At 35.2% G+C, this 24,522-nt stretch overlaps 1 protein-coding gene across 1 annotated transcript; it reads left to right on the forward strand.

Annotated features, from left to right (window-relative positions):
* Positions 1–1,995: 1,995 nt before the first annotated feature.
* On the forward strand, positions 1,996–23,701 carry LOC123558063 (proton-coupled amino acid transporter 1-like; the record flags this gene model as incomplete). Its single annotated transcript, XM_045349939.2, has 9 exons — positions 1,996–2,033; positions 17,470–17,560; positions 17,858–17,946; positions 19,227–19,319; positions 20,015–20,099; positions 20,387–20,710; positions 21,009–21,283; positions 22,388–22,566; positions 23,459–23,701. Coding segments are annotated over 9 exons (1,398 nt in total), but the record flags the coding sequence as incomplete, so codon positions are not given.
* Positions 23,702–24,522: the final 821 nt, after the last annotated feature.

The raw sequence follows: 24,522 nt of genomic DNA on the forward strand, positions 1-24,522 counted from the left end.
AGAAGTCGCAAATATATGAGAGGAAGAGAACTTATCGTTTTGAAACAACTGCTGTACATATCCGTTATAACATGACTTTAGTGTAGATTAAAGCTATATTCGGAGTTGAACTGCGCGTGTTGTATGTATATATATAAATTTACTTACACTTAATTGTTAGGACAGTCAGGATAAGAAAATTTAGTTTTAAAAAATATCTGAAGTGAATGTAACTCGTGTAAACTTTAAGTGAACAAAACTACGTGTAATTGATTTAGTTGACCAAAATCTTATTAACCAACTTTAAATAATAACAAGAAATATCTTTAAAAATGATGGTCGGCGAATTGTAATCTAACATTTTTCAAATTGCAAAACAGCAGTAGATTGATGAAGATTCATGAAGCGGTTCATGAGAAGAGGTCATTAAACGTGTTTATATTTTTAGCTAAATTGGTCCCTATCCCCATTTGTAACAATATAGCAGGAGACCTTACGATATTGTTACACATCGAGTTTGATAAAAATCCATTACATTTTAGTGGTTAATGCGAAGAAAGGCATATCTACTTTTAGCTATAGTGGTCCCTAATAGGGCCCAAGTTCCTATATAAATAAATTTGGAAGAGAACCTTATAATGATGCTCCTGACCAAGTATGACAAAGATCCACCAAGCTGTTCATGAGACGCTGTATAAAGGCATTTCTAGTTTAAGCTCTAGCAGCCCCTAAAAGGGGTTAAATGTCCCAGCTGAACAAAGTTACCTGCGGGCCTAATAAAGATGCTACAAATCAAGTTTGATTAGAATACATGAGAAAAAAATCAAAGGATTTTTTTATTTATTATTTTTATTTTTATTTCTAAAATAGGCCAACTGATCCCGCTTTAACAAATGCATATTCGATATTCATGAATCTTTGGACAATGACGTCACACCAATAAAAATGTGAAGGTCAAGCAAAACATTGTAATTATTTCAATGTTTCTGTTTCATAAGCAAAGTTTGACCGTAGTCATATCACATAGATAAACTGTATGCAGCGTACCTTCATTTCAGTGTAATGAGATTCAGTCATTATATAGCATATATATAATAAAACAGATTTCAACTGAGTTCAATATTTGCATACCATACTAAAGAAAAATATTCATATATAATAAATCAGTTAAATAATTTATAACAAATATATCAAAGCAAACAAGTACTCATTTTAATATGCAATCTGAATAAGTCACAAAAGCAAGAAATCTTTTCATATACAGACGACAACTGTAACAAGGAAAATCTTTTAAAAAGCACTTCTCTACATAAAAGATTCTTATCACACCCTTATTCATGTGATACGCAGACCGTATTCGGCTCTTTCTTTAATTTGATATATGATGGTATTTGAACAGATTTTTATCATATTTATTAAACTTACTTATCATTTTGAGATATATCAATATTCTTGCTAAATATACTGAGCCAAAGTTAGCTTTAAAACTGTGAACAGCGTCGTTTAGGATAAACGCTTTGTCTACATTTCACTCAGCGTAGCACAATCAACAGAGTGAAAGAAATTGACACTCTCGTCCAATCAGGCAGAGTGTTGCATAATTAGGGTTATTGCTCAAAAATAACCAGGTTTATTTTAGCGACGGTTATTCGTTTTGATTAGATATTAATCGTACAGAAGTTAAATAAAAGAATAAGTAAATAAATAAATGAAATATAATTTACTATAAGAATAGCACTCCAGCTTTAGCGAATACGGCGGAAACTGCCGATGATTACCGAATTTGTCGTCATTATCAATAATGACGTCATAAGCACCCTCTTTTCACGAGGAAGCCAATGCCTGACTAGCAAAATTCTGACAAAAAACTTTATCCGATTTAATCGCTGAAATGAAGGAGAAACTTGCTAAGAGAAGAACGGCAAATGATAAACAAGTGCCTAGTACTTCTCAGAGCAAACGATCGAAGACGGGCGAGGCCGGTCCGACAGAAAATTCTGAAGTTTTAGCTGAACATGTCAGATTGTTGGTTACACAAGATTCGGTGCATACAGGTAATGTTGATTGCAACGTTATAGATTGTGATTCTTTGCTCAATAAACTCACAGATAGTTTTAGTAATAGAATGTCAGGGTGTGGTGGTGATAGTCTGCCTTCTGTGGCAACAGATGCCTATTCTGCTTTATTGACCGGCCAAGCGGGTATCAAACCTATGAAATCGCCCTCAGACGACATGCCTATACATAGACCAATACTGTAAAGCATCAAACTCGCAAATATGGCGGGTGGAATATATAAAGCTGTATTGAGCTGTAGGTCATGCTTTAAATTTCAATTGCTGCACTGTAAGTATTCTGGGAAAGGAAGTGATTAATGAATTCATAGGTCTAATAGATCTAGATAAAATTTAATCGTGACAGTGAGGCGATGATTCGTACCCTTAATATTCCGATATCCAAATGCCTTTAGTAATTAGTATAGAATCTAGTTTAATAATAATTTATTGTATTTGTTATCAAGGCATACAAACAACAATATGAACATGATAATCATAAGGAGGATAATTAATTATTTGTAGAAATGGATTGGGCCAAAAGTTATGTCAACATTTTTACAATTAATCACTTTCATTTCAGTCTGATTAGCCACGTCTGAAAAAGGCGTTATCGTACGTTAGTGATTCACATTAAAATAAACTGTCAGTTCGATATATTGATTTATAGGAAACGAAATAGATATTATAATTTGCTGTACGTGGTACATTTATCTCGTGAACAGAAACTTTCTTCAGCATGTTCTGCATCAAACCTATAGAAAAACAGTTAGCATCTATTAAAATTATGAATGAACCTATTGCATAGAGCTTTTAGCACAATGTAAAGTCACGTTCGTTTTATCTCGGATGCTCACGAAAGAAAAAACACACAAGAATAGATATGAATATATCTCCTCAAATATTTTTGCTTTCAAATGTTGTAATTTGATGTTAGAACCTTGTAAAAATATAACTTACAGCGCTAATAGACTTAGAGCTATATAGTTGGCCAATGAATATACGTTACTTATTCACTGTTACTCAGAACTGGTACATGACGGCGAAAGAAATGCGCCGTGACGTAATAAAGCTGTGACATCACCAATGGAGAAAAGCAAATCGATAATAAAGGTCAAAGGGTGACTTTCTTCAGGTAGTGCGAAGTGATTGACATATAGCGTATAACACAAAAAAAAAGCATAAGAATAAATGTTCTATTTGGAAATATTTTTCTTTTCGCCCTTAAATCTTCATTGTGCTGGTACATCTTATCTGAAAGACCAAAGTACCTCAATTAGATTCTACGCCTATTTTAAATAGTTGACTCTAAATAAGTGACAGCTCATCTCTGTGAATAATCTTTCAGCTATGAACTTTGAACTATGATTAGATACAGATCATCAGTTCATTAAAGCAAGTTATTTTATTATGGTCGACCGCCAGCACCTGTAGCAACACACAAACACCACTTAAGGAACGCCAGTAGTTAAATACACGTATTAGTAAAACATTCTTAGCTCGAAAGCAGATCCGTACCTTGCATCGTACGTGCTATAATCTCTATAGCACATCTTCAACGTAAAGTAATAGGTATTATAAAGAATTGCCCCTGTAATTGAATTTCTTTTCAAACGGAGGGCGCAGCACTCGATGTATTTCCATAATTAGAAATTTGGGTGATCAGTGTCGCGCATCCCGCACCAGCTTATCCTTATCGCATATTTTTCGAAATATATTTTAATAAACTCGACATTGTACGTATGGATTATTTTTCAAATTAAAATCAATATCCTTCACTGGAATTATTGCAAGGCCACTTCCGATTATATAATAATAACAATAAAATGAAAGACGAACCAGTTCCTACGCAACATTTTGCAGTAATTTCAAGGAGCTACAATTTTTAAAAAATGAAATACCTGACTTTTATGTGGCTGGTGGTTTTTGTCCAATAATAAATGTCATCTAAGCTTTTGGACCAAATAATGGTCTTATTGTGAAGATGTTGTCATTTTGGCATGACATAAAACATAAAGAAATCAATCAAGTCGATCAAAGATTAACATTTATTCCGATTTAATAGGACATACTTGACACAATAACCGATACTTAGTATTTAAAATATCTACACGGTAACCATATTTAAGGTTTGAAGCAATGATATTTAGGTTAATCGTGCATCAATTTCGGATTGATAGCTATTTGATTTGAATTTTCGGGTTAATGATTTTAAATTTTATCGTAGTGGCAAAAATGAAAAACGGATAAGTGGGCAGGCGCATGTGTTGATAATTTAATTTGTTAATTTTAAAGACTGAATATTATATGCGTTTACGGATTGATTTCTCCATTGGTAGTTCATAGTTGTTATTTATGTACTGTAAGAGATTTCAGTCTCAGTAGAAGTCAGTGCCTTGGTTGATTTACCGTGTATGTACACAACCGCAAGTTTGTCCGTAAAGGTAGGAACGTTCAAGTTTGTCCGTTAGTAATTATGTACCCAAACGCCATTCTGTCCGCAAAAGGAGTACCGCCGGTCTGTCTATTCAGTGCCAGGGTTTATATCAAGTAGTAAATTAAATGCAGTCAAACGCAAGCTTGTCTGTGTAAGTTATAAGGTATACAAATGTCTGTTGGTATGTAACACAATGATAGCTCGCAGGTCAGTTTTTAGTTAATTAATCATTGTGTTTATTTTATCTGTTATTGATTTTGGTAGATAATCCTGATAATTCTTACAAATGATACGCATTCTGTTTATATGCGTAGGTTATTGTTGGTATTTACTACTCAAGCAAATTTCGTAACATCGGAGTGTTTTATCCATTAAGTTTTGGCCTAAGTGACTTTGTTTACTATTATTACCGATCAGATATTTCGAAATTCTCAAAAGAAATTGATTTGGTCAGCCTTAATTACTTTATTTTTGTTTTCGATGGAATTTTCATTAATTGGCCAGAAATGTTAATTACTTTGTTTACCTGTTCAGTATATTGTTGTTGTTTACAATTTATACAAAATGAATCACCGTTGAATGTTTTATCTATTAGATTTGACCCTAATTATTTTGTTTGTTTCGGTAACCGTAACAGTCATTTATTTACGAAAATACACAAATGTGATTGATTCTACATCTGTTGTTTACTATTATATGAGTACATAATGGACGTTTTGATTGACATGTTTTTGAAATTGCTTCGAATATTTTGAAATACGTGTAAACATGTTACTGCGTTGTAGTTCGTGAAAAAGGTATAAATACTCAGAGAATTAAAAGAAGAGAGGAGAATGGGGAGAGGAGGACCGAGTCAAGAAAAGAGAGGACTGAGTTAAGAAGAGAGAGACAGAATCAGGAAATTAGAAATGTTTTACAAAAATGGGATCGGATAATTGAACAGTTCGGATCGGTTCAGATCAGCTCGGTTAAGTTCGATTTTTGGGCTCGGGTTTAAGAGCGGGTTAAAAATAACTGTGGAAGTTTTAGAACTGACTATTATGTTATAGAACTTTTGGACTTAAGAATAAAAATTAATTAAAAGTTTGACGCGGGAAAATACTATTTAAAAAGCTGATGTATTTATACCTGAATTGACTGTTAGTATAGTTGACGTCTGTATAACCTTGTAAATAAAACCGAGTGTGAAAAAAAAACTGCTGACTTTCTCAATCTATGCAACCAGTGGTGGTGTTACAGGTATGTGTAAGTGGTGCGGTATACAAATGCCGGTAGATCTATGTCCGTGTAAGTAATCGGGACGTGTCCGTCCCCGTGTATAGAATCAGTTTTGTCCGTATAAGAGCAAAATTGTCCGTGTAAATAATAATGTACACAAATGTCTGTTGATATGTGCAAGTTGTGCGGTATACAAATGCCAGCATGTCCGTGTCAGTAATCAAGGTGTGTCCGTGTCTGTGTTTATACTAGCATCATTTTGTCCGTTTAAGTGCATATGTACACAAATGTCTGTTGGTATGTGCAAGTTGTGCGGTATACAAATGCCAGAATGTCAGTGTCCGTAATCAGGATGTGTCCGTGTCCGTGTTTATACTACCATCAGTTTGTCTGTTTGTGTGCAAACTTGTCCGTGTAAGTAATAATGTATACAATATCTGTTGGTATGTGTAAGTTGGGCGGTAAACAAATGCCAGCTTGTCCGTGTCAGTGATCAGGGCGTGTCCGTGTTTATACTAGCATCAGTTTGTCTGTTTAAGTGCAAACTTGTCCGTGTAAGTAATAATGTATACAAATGTCTGTTGGTATGTGTAAGTTGTGCGGTATACAAATGCCAGCATGTCCGTGTCAGTAATCAGGGCGTGTCCGTGTCCGTGTTTATATTATCATCAGTTGGTCCGTTAAAGTGCAAGCTTGTCCGTGTAAGTAATAATGTATACAAATGTCAGTTGGTATGTGTAAGTTGTGCGGTATACAAATGCCAGTAGGTCTGTGTCAGTAATCAGGGCGTGTCCGTGCCTGTGTATATACTAGCATCAGTTTGTCCATTTAAATGCAAACTTGTCCGTGTAAGTAATAATGTGTCCGAGAAAGTTACTGTTCTGGGCGTGTCCATGCATATATCCTCGGCGTGTCAGGGCATATATCAGTTGTGTATAAAAGTGTACATGTCAGTTGTGTATGAAGTTATGTATATCCGTGTGTTGGTTTACGCGGTAAGGTTTTTGTAAACTCGTGTGTAGGAAAACTAGGTTTACGGTGTAATGTTATGTTAACCCGTGTGTTGGTTTTCGGTGTAAAGTTGTGTAAAGTTATGTAAACCTGTGTGGTGGTTTACGGTGTAAAGTTATGTAAACCCGTGTTGTGGTATATGATGTGAAGTTGTGCTAAGTTATGTAAACTCGTGTGTTGGTTTACTTGTGTTTTGCCGGTCAGTTTAAGTGCGTGAACAAGGTTTTTCCTATGGAAGTGTTCCTAATTCCTAGTTTGACGGTTATGCTGGGCAATGTTATTACTCTAAACATTCAATTCGAAACTGTCAGGTTACACATGCTCCTACAACAGGCCTCCTTGATACCACAATGGTCCTCTCCTTGTGTATCGTTTCACGTGTCCATTGATAAACTTCGCCGTACAAATGGAATAGGGCATAAGGAAATAGTTCAGAACAGTCGTAACAGGATTCTCAAAATTGACATTTCTTATAAAGCGATAGAATTATAATCATTATTTCGCGCAGATGTATCCATTCGTCTAACTCCGGCCTTGATTTTTTCACTTGATAAACTTTGCGTCGCACTTCGACTCGACGAGAGAACTTAGGCTAGAATTTGGCGGAAATTTTCTCGAGAAAATTTTGTGGCGGAAATTCTAGCTTTAGAGTTGCATGTATTTTCCAGCTATTCGAAATTCATTAAAACTGATAATCTTAGTAAATCTTTTACCATTAAACGTGTTAAAGTGAACGTATTTTAAGCCTCCCCTGTTACTGCGTACAACAAAATTTAAAAATACGATCTTACAGGGCCTCGAGGTTCGCTCGTGCATATTTTGGTGTCTCTCGAGTAATCCTTGTTGTTTGGCTAATGTTTTGGGGGGCCCTGCAGCCGGTTGGTGCATACTAGTGTAGCACGTTGTGCATGTGTAGCACGTTAGTGCGTGGTGTAACACATTAGTGTGTGGTGTAGCACGTTAGTGCGTGGTGTAGCACGTAAGTGCATGGTGTAGCACGTTAGTGCATGGTGTAGCACGTCAGTGCATGTGTAGCACGTTAGTGCGTGGTGTAGCACGTCAGTCCATGTGTAGCACGTTAGTGCATGGTGTAGCACGTTAGCGCATGGTGTAGCGCGTCCGTACATGGTGTAGCACGGTAGTGCATGGTGTAACAAATCTTGCGTGTTGTGTAACACTTTAATAACTTACCATATTAGTCCACTGGGTCAAGCAAATCAGGGGATGGCTTAAAATAGTTTTTATTCTTCGTTTGTCACATAACACCTTAAGCTTGAGTTTCCGCTACGCGCCAGTCAGATGTGCTTAGTGTGTTTCTATCGGGACTTCAGAATTACTTAGCGGCCACATATCTCCACAACGACAGCAGGACAAACTATAGGAAGCTTTACGCAATACAGGGACAGACGTTTAATTTGAAAACAGTGTTCTAAGGACTTGATCTATCTGTCGCCAATATGGTCCCGCGGAGGATCTGATCTATCTGTCGCCTATATGGTACCGCGGAGGATCTGATCTATCTATCACCTATTTGGTACCGCAGAAGATCTATCTATTGAAATAAGCATATTGACACTGACTGTTTAAATAAGTGACAATTCATAGTGCTAGTTGTAATAAATTTATCACTGTGTAGGCATTTGCCCGATATGAATAATGATGATGATAATAATAATAATAATAATAATAACATGATGTCTTTAATTGAAGTAAAGTTGTTGTGTTTTTAATTATTGTTGGGAGACCTAATCTTCCGTTTGGGTATGAGATTCCCCCAAATGTACATGAATGGCCACCATAAACAACTATTACGCAAAGCAGACCAAGCTGTTCGGGAGTCGAACCAAGTGTGTTGGATTATGGTAACCGGAGTCTTAAAATAAATCTTCCATTTTGATAAATTATCTATAATGCGTTATCAAGTAGTTTGATTTGCAAACTGAAGTCACGTTGCATAGGTAACGAAAACGAATTTAGACGGCGTCGCCGAAAAAACAGACATGACGTCGAAAATAGCTATCATAGACAAACGCCTTAGGCCAATCGGCCACGGCAGTCTTTGTATATAGGTGGAAATAAGCAGCAAAATCCTTGACCGTTCTCGTCTTTTGCAAGATTTACTTAAATATATCTTGGGAAGTTGGGAATACAGACACTTTTTTTAATAAACGTCGATACTGACCTTGCTAAATCCTTCCTTTCTTAATACAAAAATAATGAAAGTCATCATCCAGATAGCAACCTTTAAAAATTAATACTAGTGAATAGCTGATAAAAACTGAAATTTGTTATGTAAAAAATATATCAAAATCTTTATTCATTTCTTTTTGAAAATCGTAACTACTCTGTTTCTCTGGCCTGAGAAGCAAAACATACTGTTATTTTCTGTAATTAAAAAACTTAATACAAAATGGGCGGTGTTTTTGTTGTCCAAGACTGAGAAATACGTGTAATTGTTCTGTCCATTTAGTTGGTCCTTATCATCACCTTTACAAGTGTCTTCCTGATCCAGGTAATGAAACATGTCGATATGTAAATAGCAATTAGAATTAATTAAAATGAATATTCTTGTCAGTATCCTTAGGCGTAAAATATGTTTGTTTTCAGTATCCCGACCTACCCTGAATCTTTGGCCCGATCCTAAATGTTTTTATCGCCTTGAAGATATTTTTACAACACTCCATTTTTATGCTTTAAACATGGTCAGTGATGTTAGAAATCAACTTACTGATGCTCTAAAGGCATAACCCCCTCATTCGAAAAGTCTCACTTAATAAAAAAAAATATTCAAAAAATAATCCGACCTACCTACCCTATTTTTTTAGCATGTTGCCGAAAACAAAGAATTTTTAGGCCTAAATATGTAGGAGTTATAATCCATATGTGAGTTATTACTGATGTGTACAAGTCCAATTCAATTCAGTATTGTACTCGACACAGTTAAAATACCTTTTATTTCATAAAATAAAGAATAAAATGACGGGAAAAAACACAATTTTATTTCACACACTATCCAACCCACCCTCAGCGTCACAAATGTCAAATATATAAGTAGAAATATATGACAATGCTAAAAATAAAGAATTTAAACTTGGGTCAAACGTAATTTAATAATTTAATCTTGAATAACGAAAGTACAACAAAACTATTTTGAAACAAAAATCTTTTGTTTACCCTGTTACCCTGAAAGAAAAGTCCCTTGCCCCTCAATCCCTTCTTCCCCCCCCCCCCCCCCCCCCCCCTCTCACTCCTCCATTCCCTGAAGTCCTTAACGGGATACATTTGGTAAAAAGTTTGTACAGTCATGTCTTGTATTTCTGGAATGCGTCATCTGTATAAACAGTTCATTATGCTATATGATGTTATGTCCTTTTATAAGTAATCTACTGTGTTTGCATAGTGGTTTTAGAACATATTATTTCACCAAGCGCATACATACTTTACATCTATTTGAACATTTTTATCTTATGAACTGTATCCCAGTAAATTTTAAATGGTCAATCAGTGGCCTACGAGGACGGACAACTCGATTGTCCAGTATAGGTTGTCAGTCTTTGCTAGATGTATCCGCATAGCCCTCAGATAAACTGGTACAAACGGAAATAAAATGAAATAAAATGGCTCGTTAAATGATACCAGGCATGAATGTTTGTTATGTTTTGACTAAATGAATACAGAAATAGATAACTCTTAATCAAGAAATAAAGTACAATTGACATAAATGTCAGAAAAATAATGTTTTCATCTTTTCCGACGTCTTCTTTACATTCTTTATCAAAAGTCTGTTAAACATTCCGAATGAAACGTAATTTTACTTCCATGTTTCTTCACCTTTTGTAATTCGTTCAAGACGTTATCATTTTAATACGTTGATGCAAGTATATCACTTCATATACCTGTTCTTAATTGTGTGCAAGCTCATGATATGTGTGTCATAATCAACGTGATGGAATAGTACCGGCAAGAAGTTAGGAAGTTTACTAGTTCATAAAACTGTAACAAGACAACTTTCACTAAATGATTATCAAATATCAAGTCAAATTGTTTGTTAAGCATGTACCAAAATTGATAGATAAACCTATAGAACAATAAATAGCATAGATCTACCATGCTGCAAAAGGAATCGGAGCTTTTCCTAGGAAACGATGTAGAGTCGACGCCTTTGTTAAAATCGGGAAGCGAAGTCGTGCCAAATTGTGTCACTTCTAAAACAGACCGTCAGTTTAAATTTGAAGATAGGTTTACGGACAAAGACGTAGTATATGATATCAATACAGCGTCAGGAAGTTATGTTGTTGCAAAATCTGGAGAAATTCCTGATGATGTTGCCGGGGTTGCCATGACGTAAGTGTTGATATTTACCGATTTCCGTCATAGAATCTTCTTCAGACTGAATAAGTAATTCACGTACAGTCAAACCTGTCTATAAAGACCACCCTTGGGAGAGCCAAATATTCACAGGTTAAAACACACTGTAAATGTTAAAATGGGAAACAGCACATGTGGCCTTTAGAGCAAGAAGGTCTCTGTTCAGTGGTGGTCGTTAACACAGGTTTGACTGTACATGGAATTATTTTCCTTATATGACTTCCTTGCTGTCTTGTACAAATCTGAAGCTGATGTTGTAGTGATGTATGTCCATTTAAACAAAAAGCCACGAGTATGGCATACAAACAGAGAGGTTAATAATTGTTCTCTGTCCTCGGCTTACCTGTATATTATATATCTTTATTGTTTTTTTATGAGTTATTGGTTATATTTTCGTCCTTTATCCAAAACCTAATTTCTTCAAGTATTCTAGTTTTACGTATTATGATGATCAGTCTGGTCATATGCCATCCATGTTTACATGCCTTCGTTGAAAAGGATGGTGAAATTGTCTTTATTCTATGATATTTGTTCTATGGTACAAGATACCATGAAGTTGATTAAATGCACCGGCAAGATTATTGACTATGCAGTTGTGAAAAATTAATAAATTAGTCAAATCGACAATGTATATGTTGAAAGCATTTACAACATTAAATATTGCGTTATTTTTACACTGATGTTCCATATCCAGTTAAAATACTATAATTGTAACGAAAGCCTAATGATATTTAGCATACTGTTTGTAATGATGGCTTCATATCGCCCATGAAATACCGGTATAATAGCTGGATTAGAATTTGTTGACTTTTACACAAAACCGGGACATATGACGCTACATCAATTGAAATTAGTTTAGATAAAAAGAACTATATCAAGGGCATGCTAAAAAGTTATATTCTGTTTCCTGTTATTTATTTTTTTACAAAAAAGTTTGAATAAAAAAGATAAAATATTTGCCATTTTAACATGCCTTACTACTTAAATCTCAAGCAACATAATACCTAAAGCAAAAGCATGATTCTCTTGCAAGCAGTTAATACATGCTCCACATTATGGTCATAATGTAGCATACATACGGGTAAGCAAAGACGTATTAAAGTTTGAAATGATCTAGTATATATACATGTGTTCTAGCTTCTTTAAAGTATGTCTCCACCCTTTTTGTACTTCATTCTCCTTCTTGGTTTAATAAGTGCTTAATTATTCCTGATCAGGAGTGATCCGTGTCAGCTGTCACTTGCTAAATCGCGAGATCAGCTAATTTTAATTCTTCTCTATTATTACTTCTGTTTGATGCATTTCATTATCAAAGTTTAATCTGACAAAGCATGTATTAAAAGATGGTTGTCATGTTAACTTAAGCGAGACATTAAACATGAAAAATAATAGTATATTCTGATAACTATAAAATGAACTTGGACAATTGATTGTTCGGATATGAAATAAACAACAGAATTAAAAACGTGTCAAAGTTTCTAAACAATACACTCGTGGTATGGTTTACAAGCATACACTTTTAAACACTAAGCAAATCTTCTAAGGTGGCTTTACCCGTGGTTTTCTGTTTTGGTAATCGGGTCTCTTGCACAGAGACCAGAGTTCAGTTACATTTTGATTTGCTTGAGTCAAGGTCATTGGACACTTAATTTTTCGGATATGAAATAAACAAATTAAAAAAGTTTCTAAGTTTCTAAATAATAAACTCCCGGTATTGTTTACAGGCATACACTTTTTAACACTAAGAAATTCTTCTTATGTTACGGTAACGTTAAGCTTTTTGCCAATAGCTTTTAGATTAATTGTGTTCACTATTTCAGTGATACATACATGTAGATACGGTTTGAAGGATTTATATAAAACAAGGTAGAAATGTTAAATGATATCAGGAAATGCAGTCCTGCAAGTTTCAGACAGACTGGTTCAAGAAAACAAAAGGCGTGACCCTTTGTACTTATACACATATTACATCAATATTGTTTTATTCCATTTTCTGTCCGTCCTGAGCCATATCTAAGACATGGTTCGAAAGATTCCAATAAAACATGATAATATAGTTAACTGCTTTTGGGAAATATGTCACTACAAGTTTCAGTGAAATTTCTTGAGGAATACAAGAGTTATGACCCTTAGTACGAAAATAGTTGCTATATAGGGTGATATAGGTGCGTTTTTGCTGTGGGATATTGCGAGCAAACAGTATAAGTCATGTGGAGTTTTCTTTGAGGCTGTGTAGTATGCGTTACGGCAGTGCCGTAGCCAGACGCTAATTTTAACCGAGGCAATCTAGGGGATCCGAGGGCATACCTAGACTCTTCCACGCGTTTATATTACATATTAACCTCTGTATTTCTAGACAGATCAGTGTAACAGACTAAGGTCATATCCCCGCCCCTGGAATTTTTGTCCCCAAGAAGTTTCTTGTGCATTCTAAGGCCCATTCAGACGTGTTATATCACAGTAAAAATCGTCCTTTTAGCTTTATTTATCACAGTTACTTTCATATTTTTAGAAAACAATTACACTGATTACAAGGATAATTGGGGAATTATCCTAGTCTTATATTTTTGTAATTAAAGGCAATAAATAAAGGCACCAGTAAAGACATACAAGAACATGCAATTTTTTCAGTTTACTAATAGGTTATTAGTTTATAGCCCGAGAGGGGGTAGGTACGGGAGGGGGCTCTGTCCATGTCAGGGGGAGCGGGTGTCAGGGGATCTCTCCCCAGAAATTTTTGAAATACAGGTATGAAATGGTGGCCTCTTGTGCATTTTTCGGTTTAAATTTCAAGGAATGGTTGGGATCTCCCCCTCATTTTAGTGGGGCCAGAGGGCTCTCTTCCTGGAAAATTTTGAAATACAGATCCGAAATGGTGGCCTGTGGTACATATTTTGCCATTATTTTGAGGTATTGTAGGGGGAACCCCCTCATTTTAGAGATGGGGCTCAGGGAGCTCTCCCTCTGAAAAACAAAATGGAATACAGGTATAAACTTTAATAGTATGGGCGGGGGTTTCCCCCATCATTTTAGTGTGGTCAGGGGAGGGGAGGCGGCTCTCTTCCTAGAAAAGTTTGAAATACATATACAAAATGGAGGCCTATGGTGCATTGTTTGGTGTAAATGTTTAGGTACTGAATGGGGAACACTCTTATGTTAGGGGGGTCAAATGGCTCTCCCTGGAAAAGAAAAGTGAAATACAGTTATGAAGTTGTTGCATGCCTCCGGTGCATTTTATGGTCTAAATTTTGAGATATGGTGGTTCCACCTCATTTTATTGGGTCAGGGGGCTCTTCCCCTAGAAAATATTGAAATATCGGTACGAAATAGTGGCCTCTGGTGCGTTTTTGGATTTAAATTTGATAATAACAATAATAAACAGTCGGGTTTAACTTTGATGGGTAAAGGTCACTTTTCAGTCAACTGGGGTTTGGGAAGGGGTAGTCCGGGCCTGGCAAAGCTATCAGTATGACTGCTAGAATTTATACCTCACCTTGCCTCAAGGATGTAATGAGGCAAATGATTTCTGGTATATTCTATTGATATTAATAACTTTTTTGAACTTTAATAACTGAATTTTTCATGATTGTGATAGTGTTACCCTACGGCTGCCGGCCTCGACCTTAGCGGTGGACCGTTGGACCGACGCAACCAAAATATCGTCAGGTCCACTAACTATCAAAAGTTGGGTAGACCGACGGTCAACCAATTTTCAGTCACGGTCTGCAAATAAAATAAAACCCTTAAAAATGAAAAATAGGGGGAAAATCGTACCCATATCGGCGAATTCACAAAACGAAAGTTGATTTTGCCTTAAGTACGGCATTCTACAGTTATAAGCATTGGCGAGTTAAAGTCAGGATAGCACGAATGGACTACTCAACCGATCGGGCGAGTGGTTTTTACGTGGTAACTTTACCAAATTGAGAAATTACATCCGGCAAAATTACCTGGATTGACTGGAATTTACCCGCGAATCGTAAAAATATCAAAACGTCATGCTGGTAATTTTCCATTCCACAAGCACGTGCGCCCTACCGTAATATCTAATTTACATCGCGGTTACTTTTGACACAAAAAACGCGCGTAGTGCATTCATTTTTTAATATAATCGCTTCAAAATTTCAACACCGCTTGAGAACTAATACAGTTTGAATTCTATAACAATTTTAATAAGATATCGACAGGAATGTAGGGAAAATTCTTTAAAAACGATCAAATTTTCATATAATGTTTTGTAAAATTTCAAATAGCGCGATCTTGATTATTTATTTCCTTTTTAAAGTAAATTAACGGTACATACCATGGTAATAAAATTCAGACTTTTGACCAGAAAGTACAAAAAACACAATTAAAAAATCTTAAATAATGAAAAAGCGGCAGCAATTTAAATACATGGAGTAAAACGATTTTGGCAAACAGATTTCTGTTAGCGCGGCAGAATAGGTTATGTGACCTCATGAACGTAAATAGAAATGTGGTTTTAAAATGAAGCAGTATGATGTCGTTGCGGTTTTTAATAAGTTTTAAATGATTCTTTGTACATATATTTTTTGACACAACACTTTGTTGTTATTAGATATTCTTCTCAAACAATAATGTAAATTTCTTGAGGGCAAATAGGTCACAGAGGTAGAACATCCACTATCATCGTTCACGGTTTAACATATTTACATGTCAGTTATTTCGGGATATTGCACATTCGCTTTTAAAAAATTAAAGAAAAAACTTTTTTTACTGATTTCTTCTCAACAATTAAAGGAATCGAGAAAGTACGATCAGACAGTGATGTGTCACATGGCGCAATAACATGACGTAATGCCATATCAATCTCGGGGGAAACTACACCGCTTTGATCTCCACTGCAGATGCCACAATAACCGACACACTTCTTTTAGCTCTTTGAGTGGGTGTTAACTGATGATGAAAACGAGGCCAATTACTTAGTTTATCATCAGAATAATTACGGATAATTGTTGATGTTGTTTTTTTTCACTTTCAACATGGGTCGGGAGGATGATGATTATTGTGTCCATATTTTGGGACACTTTTCAAAATAATTATTTTTCGGGATAACAGATTGCTACTGTCTTCCATTTTTAATTATTTTAGAAATAAGTCTTGTTTCTTTGAGTCATATGAAGTTATGACGTCTACAACATCACAATTTATGTGATGGAATTGGAGGTCCACTAAAGTCTGAGCAGGTCTACTAGATTTTAGCAGTTGGTGGACCTGCTGGCAACTGCTGAAAAAAGTTAAGGTCGAGGCCTGGGCTGGTGTTACGTGATCGTATAGAATAGGCCTATATTTTACTCTTTTTTTTCTTTTTGGCTCCTCAAATTTTAACCGAGGCAGCTGCCTCGGTTTGCCTCAGTGTGGCTACGGCGCTGGTTACGGTCACTAGAATCAAGGTCAAAGTAACTGTTGCTAAAAGTAGAAAACTGTACCGGGTCAATATCTCCAGTTAGGAATAAGTAATTGCGACCGAACTTTGAATTTAGGAAGATTGCACAGAGGCCATAATTTTACAATAACTTCGGTTAGGAATGCGATATGTAGACCAAACCTGTTAAATAAGTAGCTTTCGCTTTCGGCAAGGGATTTTTTTTTACTAAATTTGTTTATATTGTTAATACTAGTATCTCAATCTATTTTTTAATTATAAAAATAATCACATTCATTTAAGTAAGAATCCGCGGCGCATATCTTTTTTTTTTATATTTGTATGGTAAATTGGCTTTGTTTCATACTGCATATTTGGTGTTGACGTATGCAAGATAATCTGTTTTTACAATAATAACCAAAAGCTTATACGAGAAGCTTAAAATAAGCGAACCTTTGTCTAAAGGGCCCGAAGGTGAAGACATTATTTTCAAAAATTTTACTTTTTTGTCAAGCTTTGAACGAAACATGATTTGTTTCTTTTTGTGTTAAAATCAAACTTACCCGTTAAAAATCATTGCATGGAATGTGGTCGTAAAATGTGTAAAATCATAACTTGTAATAAAAACTTCTTAATGACGGATATTTAAATATTTTCCATATTTCAGAATTGAACTTTAGATACCTTTTAAGATGTTGGCAAAGCTGTTATCATCATTACATGTGTAAGGAATACGTCTGGCTAAAATAACATTTATTTACAAAGTTCTGTAACTCTGGAACACGGGAAGGTTTGTCCACAATGAAACTTGTTCATATTCCGCAGTTGTGTGTTGCCGCGGGGTCTCACTTTGTTCATTCGTTCGTTTACTTTGTCCCTGTTTGTCTATGTTTACCTTTTTCAGTGTTTGTGCACATGTATATTATGTTCATATTCATACATGCACTAATGTACTGTTACGTTTTAAGGGGCTGCTTTTATAACGTGTCATTTACAGAATTTCTAATCTTTTTGTAGGAATACTGAATGTCTCATGCACCTTCTAAAAGGGCATATAGGTGTAGGAATACTGGCACTTCCGGTCGCATACAAAAATGGTGGACTATGGGTATGTTTTACTCCTTTAGAATGTAAAAAAAAAAAACAACATGTTTACACAAAGGATAAACACAAGAAAACACATGTTCAAAAATCCTTGCGGGAATCGTCTCTGTCAGTATTATGCTGAAGTAGACGATACATATTCTTGGAATAAAAAATCCTAAATATGTTTTCGATGAACCGTGGCACACATTTTCTTTTAACAACGTTTTCTGAATGAGCCGCAAATGTAACGATGTAATTGAAAGTGCTGTACATACTGTTATATACATAAAGATAAGAACGATACTTTTACTCATTGTAGCTCAGCCTGGGAGTGGTGACCATTATAGGAAGCATCTGTACTCACTGTATGCATATACTCGTTCTATCAGGAAACGAACTTCGTAAAAGGTAACATGCTTGCATTTCTATAAACTAACAATTAAATTCAATTAAGAATTGACTGCTATCTTTGGTGCGTTAATACGGGTATTAGCCACACTGGGACTTCTTGCAAATAATTTAATATTTTACAAAAAGTCCTAATGTGGTTTATACCCGTATAAACGCTCAAAATGCATCCAATTCTTATATTTACACTTTTGATAGCTGGCTTCAAAATAGGTGGTTTGCTTTCCATGTGTATTAGACAATCAATATAAATTTCAGGACATCTAAATAGTACAGCCAAAGAGACCCGTCCACATTCAATTGTAACTCGTCTTCCGACTAAAGTACGTTTCCTTGTTTTTATCTAAAATATATTTAAATCCAGTGTAAAATAATATAGTCGTGTCGATTCAGTTTTGACCTTTTCCGTCAGTGCTGTCCTTGATATTATTACACAAATTTTGTTTATACGAAAATAAACAATTTATTCTTTCCATACAAATAATCTGATGAGTGTAAATAATTCCTCTTAAAGTGTTATATTAATATGATAAATTAGATGTACATTATAAGTACTGCGTAACTTGTACATTGAAATTACGGGCGTACTACAACTTAAATATTTTCAGAAGAGTAATGAAATTAAAATTATGTTTCATACGTTTTTCCTATGAATCAAGATAATATTTGGAATAAAGAGACATAGGCCCTATGTAAAGCTGCAGTCTGGTCATTTGCGAGAAGATATGAGCCACGCTTGGTCTCTTTCCGAAGTCCTCGTATTCATCTCCAAAAATCAAACTTGTATTTAGAAAATGTACTTTCTTTGAATGGCAGTTGCACAATTCAAAGCTTTTTGATAGAAGTGAATAAGATAAACACATCAGTACAAGGAGAGATTTTACTAAAGGTCCCTCCAGACAAAAAAAAAAAAGATTGGCGTTAACGTTAACTTTCATCAAAGTATTGCTTTCTGTGCCCAAAGTAAATATGCCATCCCTATATTTCCGTTTCGATACATAATATTTTTGAAAAATGTTATTCTCCACAAAGAGTAGCTCAGCTTTGAATTCGTTGTTCTTTGTGTAAAATAAAGACGTTATTTATTCAGTGATTCATAACTTAAGATAATGTTTAATTATCGTAAAATATCAAGTGTACAAAGACTATCTACAAAAAAGAATCACATTTTCTACCTTAGCAAGTGTTTCATAAGTCTTATTCACATGTTAATATTTCCACGAAACAAGTTGTGCCTAATGTGGCAAAAATCTTTAATTGTTTTGAGTTTTATTTTCTAGAACAAGAAGCGAACATCTAGATTATGCAACCGTAATGGAAACAGCATTTAAAACAAGAAAGGACTGGTTGAGAAACTGGAGCAGTTTTGCACGGTATATAGTTAGTGTCAAATGTGGTAATTTTTCATGAACGGTTGATTGTAAAAAGAATTTTGTTCTTCAATTTTATATTATTTCAGTATTGATATATGAAATTTGTTAAGAAATCAAACAATAGATATATTCGCCTATTGTTGAAATATAGATATCATTTTGAAAAGATAAGACGTCAAAAAAAAATGGGACCGTTGTACACTGGAGGTAACCCCAAACCCTCGTCCCGGTCGTTTGCTATATTGGTACTGTAACGTTTGATTTTGTTTCTTTGGAATGAGTGAGTTGTTTAACTGATTTGCTTGGTCAGTGTTACTTGTTCAACCATTCACATCACATCTTTTAAAGACATATTGCCATGCTTCAGATGTTTCGAATACGTTTTGCATTCCTACATTCAACTATTTGCTCTTATTCTGTGACTGCATGGGTATTCTGTTTCTTATGTTTCTGTTTGGGGACAACTTACTTCCGCTCTGGGTAACCGATTGATACCGTTTTAATATGTTAAATCCCATTTGTAATTAGATTTTTCTGCTAGATGGAATAACGCCATGCTCTATGAATTACACTTGTCTTCATTTTATCCTTGAATAAATTAAACTTAAGGGCTTAAAATCAACTGGTGTCCTAGGAGAATAAAATATTCCATTTTTCTCTGTTGAATGACACTTGTGTTCTCCATTTCTCTCCAGGAGAATGGTGAATACGTTTCTGGTAACAACTCAGCTTGGATTCTGTTGTACATATATAGTTTTCATCGCCGACAATATAAAACAGGTAATATGTAGATGTAAGGCTTCACCTTAATTGATACAAAAATACAACCCTTTACTAAAAGCCTGTTAAAGTTTCCTCTTTACGTGTCTAAATTAATTAGAATATACATATATTTCCTTGTAGGGTTGTATTTCTGGTAATAATTTCTCAAAAATCAAATAACATTGTCTCAACAATTTCCTTCTTGTGGACTGCGCATTGATTGGCCCAACGAATTTGATCCAAGACAGTGCAGTGTTTTTTATTCGTAATGCATGTACTCATTCCTCATATAATGATCTGTACAGGTCGTAGAATACGCAGCACAAGTGGAACTAGACACCATACTGTACATTCTCATGGTAACAGCGATGCTGGTTCCATACTCGATGGTGAAAAGCCTGAAAATTCTGGCACCATTTTCAGCTGTAGCTAACGTGCTTAATTTGCTAGGATTTATACTTGTTTTCGTGAACTTATGGCAGGACTTACCAGATACCAGGACTCGACCTTCTGTTGGTAAAGCAAGGGATATACCACTATTCTTTGGACAAGTTCTGTTTGCATTTGAAGGTATCGCATTGGTAAGAAAGTGGCATACAAAGCAACTTTCGAAAAATGAAATAGGTTTTTACGATACAAATAAAATAATAGAATATATATAATAAACATTATTATATAACTCCTTATTTAAATCACCAGTTAATTGTTTGTTCGGTTTCTTTTTCCCGATCTATATTTCAGCATACTTTTGCTGAGCATACGTTTGCTGGGCCAAAATTCAATTATTGTAAGAAAGAAATTCTTTTGAAAGTTATTATCTGGTGTCATTTTAATAAAACACGTACTGAATGGCCTGACGGACTTTGCTAATACAATTGAAATCACACAGGTTGTTTACTATCCTATACATTACCTATGCATTGAAAGTTACCTCAGCTTATTTGCATCAAATTTAAACAGAATCAAGAAAAATGCTGGTCGCTAAAGGACCCGGCAAATACATGTCAATATAACTGTTTTAAGGTGTTACCACTTCACAAGAAAATGAAAGACAAAGACGCATTTCTGGGTAAAGCTGGAATACTCACGCTCGGACTGACTATAGTTATAGCCCTTGATAATGCTGTTGGTTTCTATGGTTACCTGAAATATGGAGATGAAACAGAAGGCAGCATAACATTTAATTTACCGAATGATCAGTGGTAAGTGTTGGAAAAGAAATACATAAAATGCCGCGTTAGAAAGATCGTTTTGAAACATGGATGGCTTGTTCTTGAGGCCTCCCTTTTTAAGAGAAAAAACTATGTGAGGCAGAATCTGTTATAATCTTGCTTGTTTGCATTCCATCTTTCTATAGGATCTCTTTATATATTTTATTATGTATATCAAGATTTATTTTTACAAGACAGACAGACAGGCAGACAGGCAGACAGACTTACTTTTATTTATAATCGGGTTCTACATTTACGAAAACACATTGGGATGTGGAAGAGTTTCACGCTTTGTTAATAATCTGTAAAAAAACACGAACGTGTTGCAGCTGTAAAAAAGGCTCTGCTTATTTGGAGTCAGTGTTGTTATATTTTCTGGTCCTTTAAGAAGAAGGAGTTTATTCATTTGTACTAAAATAGAATGTCTCTTAAGCCAGTGCTAGTGGTCATGAGGTGTGTTTCACATTTCATTATCTAACAGACTCGAGCAAACCGAGTCTGCTATTATGTTGCTTGGTTGCGTTCTATGCACTCAAAGGATCTTTTCATATAATGTCATTAACTATCACAACAACAATATATAAGTGACGTGAGGCGGCTGTAAAAAGTATACCAGTATTTGGACTCAGTGTTGTTATATTTTTTGGTCCTTTGGAATCATGAATTATATTCATTTTCATTATCAAAAAATATCGCATAAGTCGGTGCTAGGCGGCGTGAGAGGTGTTGCACGTTTCATTACCTCTCATAAACAGACCCTATAAAACCAAGTCTGCTTTTATGTTGCTTGGTTCTATTCTCTGCTTCGAAAGGATCTTTTCACAGATTTTATTTGATATATTAAAATATTTTTTTTAAGAAAGAGATTAGAATCATATGTACATCGAAATTTGTTATAAAAACTAAAAAGTTATTTAAACACATATATTGCAATGGCAGTGGATTGTTTTTGCTTTCTATAACCAGGGAGGGAGCGGAAGCTTTAACATCTAGTATCTTCCAATTACATTGACTATAATTTGACATCAAGATTCGCATTGCGTCTAAGTTAAACTTAAGTTACGGTACTCTTCTTTCTTGCTGTTTTCTATTCAGGCTGTACCTTTCTGCGAGGTTAATGTTTGCAGCTTCTATATTTCTTACCTACGCAATTGTGTTTTACGTACCAATGGAAATTATCTGGCATTATGTTGACAAAAGGACTAAGATGAGAGGAACATCATTACCAGTATATACAGAATATCTACTAAGACTTGCCCTTGTTCTTGGAACATGTAAGTATTATATTATCATTTCTTTACCAGAATGTGTAGGTCTGTGTTATAAAAATTATTATGTCTTGTATTATGTCTTGTTGGTTTGATTACTGAAAACCGAATCTTCCATTTCGTTCAGTATTTTTCGTATTGACATGTATCAAATGGTACCTTTTAATAGATCTTTATAGACATTCACGATACAAATTTCTTGCTAATGTGAAGGATTCTCATCACAATTACACATGTGGCATGTGTTTAATGTCTTCTGTTGTTTCAGGTGGGCTATCAGCACTTATACCACACCTAGATTTACTTATCGCTCTGATAGGAGCGTGTGAAAGCTCCTTACTTTGTAATGTTTTACTGTTTTCTGTATTTTCAGGTGGGCTATCAGCACTTATACCACACCTAGATTTACTTATCGCTCTGATAGGAGGGTGTGAAAGCTCCTTTCTTAGTAATGTGTTACTGTTTTCTGTTATTTCAGGTGGACTATCAGCAGTTATACCACACCTAGATTTACTTATCGCTCTGATAGGAGCGTGTGAAAGCTCCTTCCTTTGTAATGTTTTACTGTTTTCTGTATTTTCAGGTGGGCTATCAGCACTTTAACCACACCTAGATTTACTTATCGCTCTGATAGGAGGGTGTGAAAGCTCTTTTCTTTGTAACGTGTTACTGTTTTCTGTTATTTCAGGTGGACTATCAGCAGTTATACCACACCTAGATTTACTTATCGCTCTGATAGGAGCGTGTGAAAGCTCCTTTCTTTGTAAGGTGTTACTGTTTTCTGTTATTTCAGGTGGACTATCAGCAGTTATACCACACCTAGATTTACTTATCGCTCTGATAGGAGCGTGTGAAAGCTCCTTTCTTTGTAATGTGTTACTGTTTTCTGTTATTTCAGGTGGACTATCAGCACTTATACCACATCTAGATTTACTTATCGCTCTGATAGGTGCGTGTGAAAGCTCCTTCCTTGCACTTATACTTCCGGCTATTATAGAACTTATCACGTTTGACTGCTGTAAGACAGTTTATATGAAAAACGGCTTTATAATTACTCTAGGACTGGTTGGCTGTGTAATAGGAACATATTCATCTATTCTAGAAATATACAAAACATTTTGAAAAGATTATAAGGATCTTATATTACTGCCTGTTAAGACAGGGTTTTCCCAAATCCGGGGGTGTGGGGGGGGGGGTGGGGGGAGGATGAGGGGCAGCGTGGAATTGAAAAATGAGCGCTAGCAGTCATGTTAGATAATTCTTCTTGCCTATCGTTGAAATTATTGCAATATTTTCAAAGATATTATGAACTACTAATCGCACAGTATAACGCCTGTAGCTATATGGTGATCTACCAGGATAACCCTGGAATGCAAGAACAGAAGGTCCACTCCACACATGTTCATCAAAATCAACAGCGCAAACTACCTCATTTGAAGATACGGAGAGTGTTTTGACCGTCACGTTTTCATTTCAGTGCAGACGGTCTTAAAATGTCTTCAATTTGATACACAAGAAGTTGTCATTGTTCTTGACACTTGAACACTAAATACAAGACTTGTGTTGCTATTATATCAAGATAGCTTCGCAACTAGTAAAATACTGTGATTTGTGTGTAGTATTTATTTTACAAGATGCAAAAAGTTAGATATGGTTGAACTTCAACATTGACAGTATGAGTTGAAATCTCGTGATCAACGGCTGCACAGATCTATTTCATAAACATCTGGCTTGCGCCTCAAAGAATCACAATATTTCCGTATTATGATTAAAACTGCTTTCGTAATGCCCTAATAGCCAATACCGCTTTGCTGGTATAGTACATCTTCATTACTGTCAATGGTCTGCGTATCCGATTAAAAACAAGGTATGTTCAAACCTCGGGTTCAGTTACATTTAATGAAGCTTAAATTATTCTGTACTAAACTAGTTTCATTATCGGTAAGACGGTTTATGAAGCTT

Source organism: Mercenaria mercenaria, chromosome 5, assembly GCF_021730395.1.
Source record: "Mercenaria mercenaria strain notata chromosome 5, MADL_Memer_1, whole genome shotgun sequence".
Lineage (NCBI taxonomy): Eukaryota > Metazoa > Mollusca > Bivalvia > Venerida > Veneridae > Mercenaria > Mercenaria mercenaria.